At 50.1% G+C, this 794-nt stretch overlaps 2 protein-coding genes across 12 annotated transcripts in view; one reads left to right on the forward strand and one right to left on the reverse strand.

Annotated features, from left to right (window-relative positions):
• The window catches only part of RECQL5 (RecQ like helicase 5), a 48,004-nt gene that overhangs the window by 24,399 nt on the left and 22,811 nt on the right, over positions 1 to 794 (reverse strand). The window lies entirely within an intron of this gene.
• The window catches only part of SMIM5 (small integral membrane protein 5), a 12,603-nt gene that overhangs the window by 9,067 nt on the left and 2,742 nt on the right, over positions 1 to 794 (forward strand). Inside the window, exon 2 of the mRNA XM_006018268.2 lies at positions 153 to 309. Within this exon, the coding sequence (XP_006018330.1) occupies positions 183 to 309 (127 nt within the window). The 5' untranslated portion in view covers positions 153 to 182. The remainder of the gene's footprint in view (positions 1 to 152; positions 310 to 794) is intronic.

The following is a 794-nucleotide window of genomic DNA, read 5'->3' on the forward strand; positions in this document are numbered from 1 at the left end:
CCTCCGCAGTTGAGGAACGGCTGAGACCAGACCAACTAGTCTTACTTGCAGTCCCACATTCGCTCCATCAAGGAAGCTGTTCCCTTAGTGTTAGCAAACTGACAGCAAAGTGTTTCACAAGCTCTCACTGTCTCTCTCTGGCTTTTCTTCAGAGTAACAAAGCACGGACGGTCCTGGCCAGGATGTCCTCCGAGGGCTTTCTGAAGGAAATACAAGTGATTGGTGAGAAGTTTCTGCTGAAGCTTCAGAAGCTGCCCAAGGCCGAGCCAGTGGAGATTGCAACATTTGTGGTCATTCTCTTGTTTATTGGTAAGTAGGTGGAAGGGTGCTGGGCTCAGGTGGGTGTTGATGCCTGAACTTCAGGGCTCTTTCAGGGAGGCAGGCTGTCCTGGTGCCTTTCCAGAGGCCACGTGTTTTGCAGCTCTTCTGTAGGACAGTTGCCACCTCCCATTGACCCATCCTGATTTAAATGAATTGTAACGCACAGGATGCTACACAAGCTTTTTCCACATCACTCCACTTCAGCGCTGCTTTAATGGGAAGCACTCTTGCTACCTCTGTGGGTATGCCTCAGTCACCACAAATGTCAACATTTTGAGGAAACCGTATTTGAAGAATAGTGTTAGTTCCTCTTGCTACAAAGCAAGATGCTCAGGTCTGCCCACATCAGTCAGGTGCCTAACTCAACGAAGACACTTCAGGAGGGAGGCATTCATTCTTCTCATGCGAGGGGAAATCTACCCTTCCCCTTGGAGAGGTCAGCTCGTACAGCCCCCCAGTCACAGATCAGCAGG

This window comes from Alligator sinensis, unplaced genomic scaffold (assembly GCF_000455745.1).
Source record: "Alligator sinensis unplaced genomic scaffold, ASM45574v1 scaffold400_1, whole genome shotgun sequence".
Classification (NCBI taxonomy): domain Eukaryota; kingdom Metazoa; phylum Chordata; order Crocodylia; family Alligatoridae; genus Alligator; species Alligator sinensis.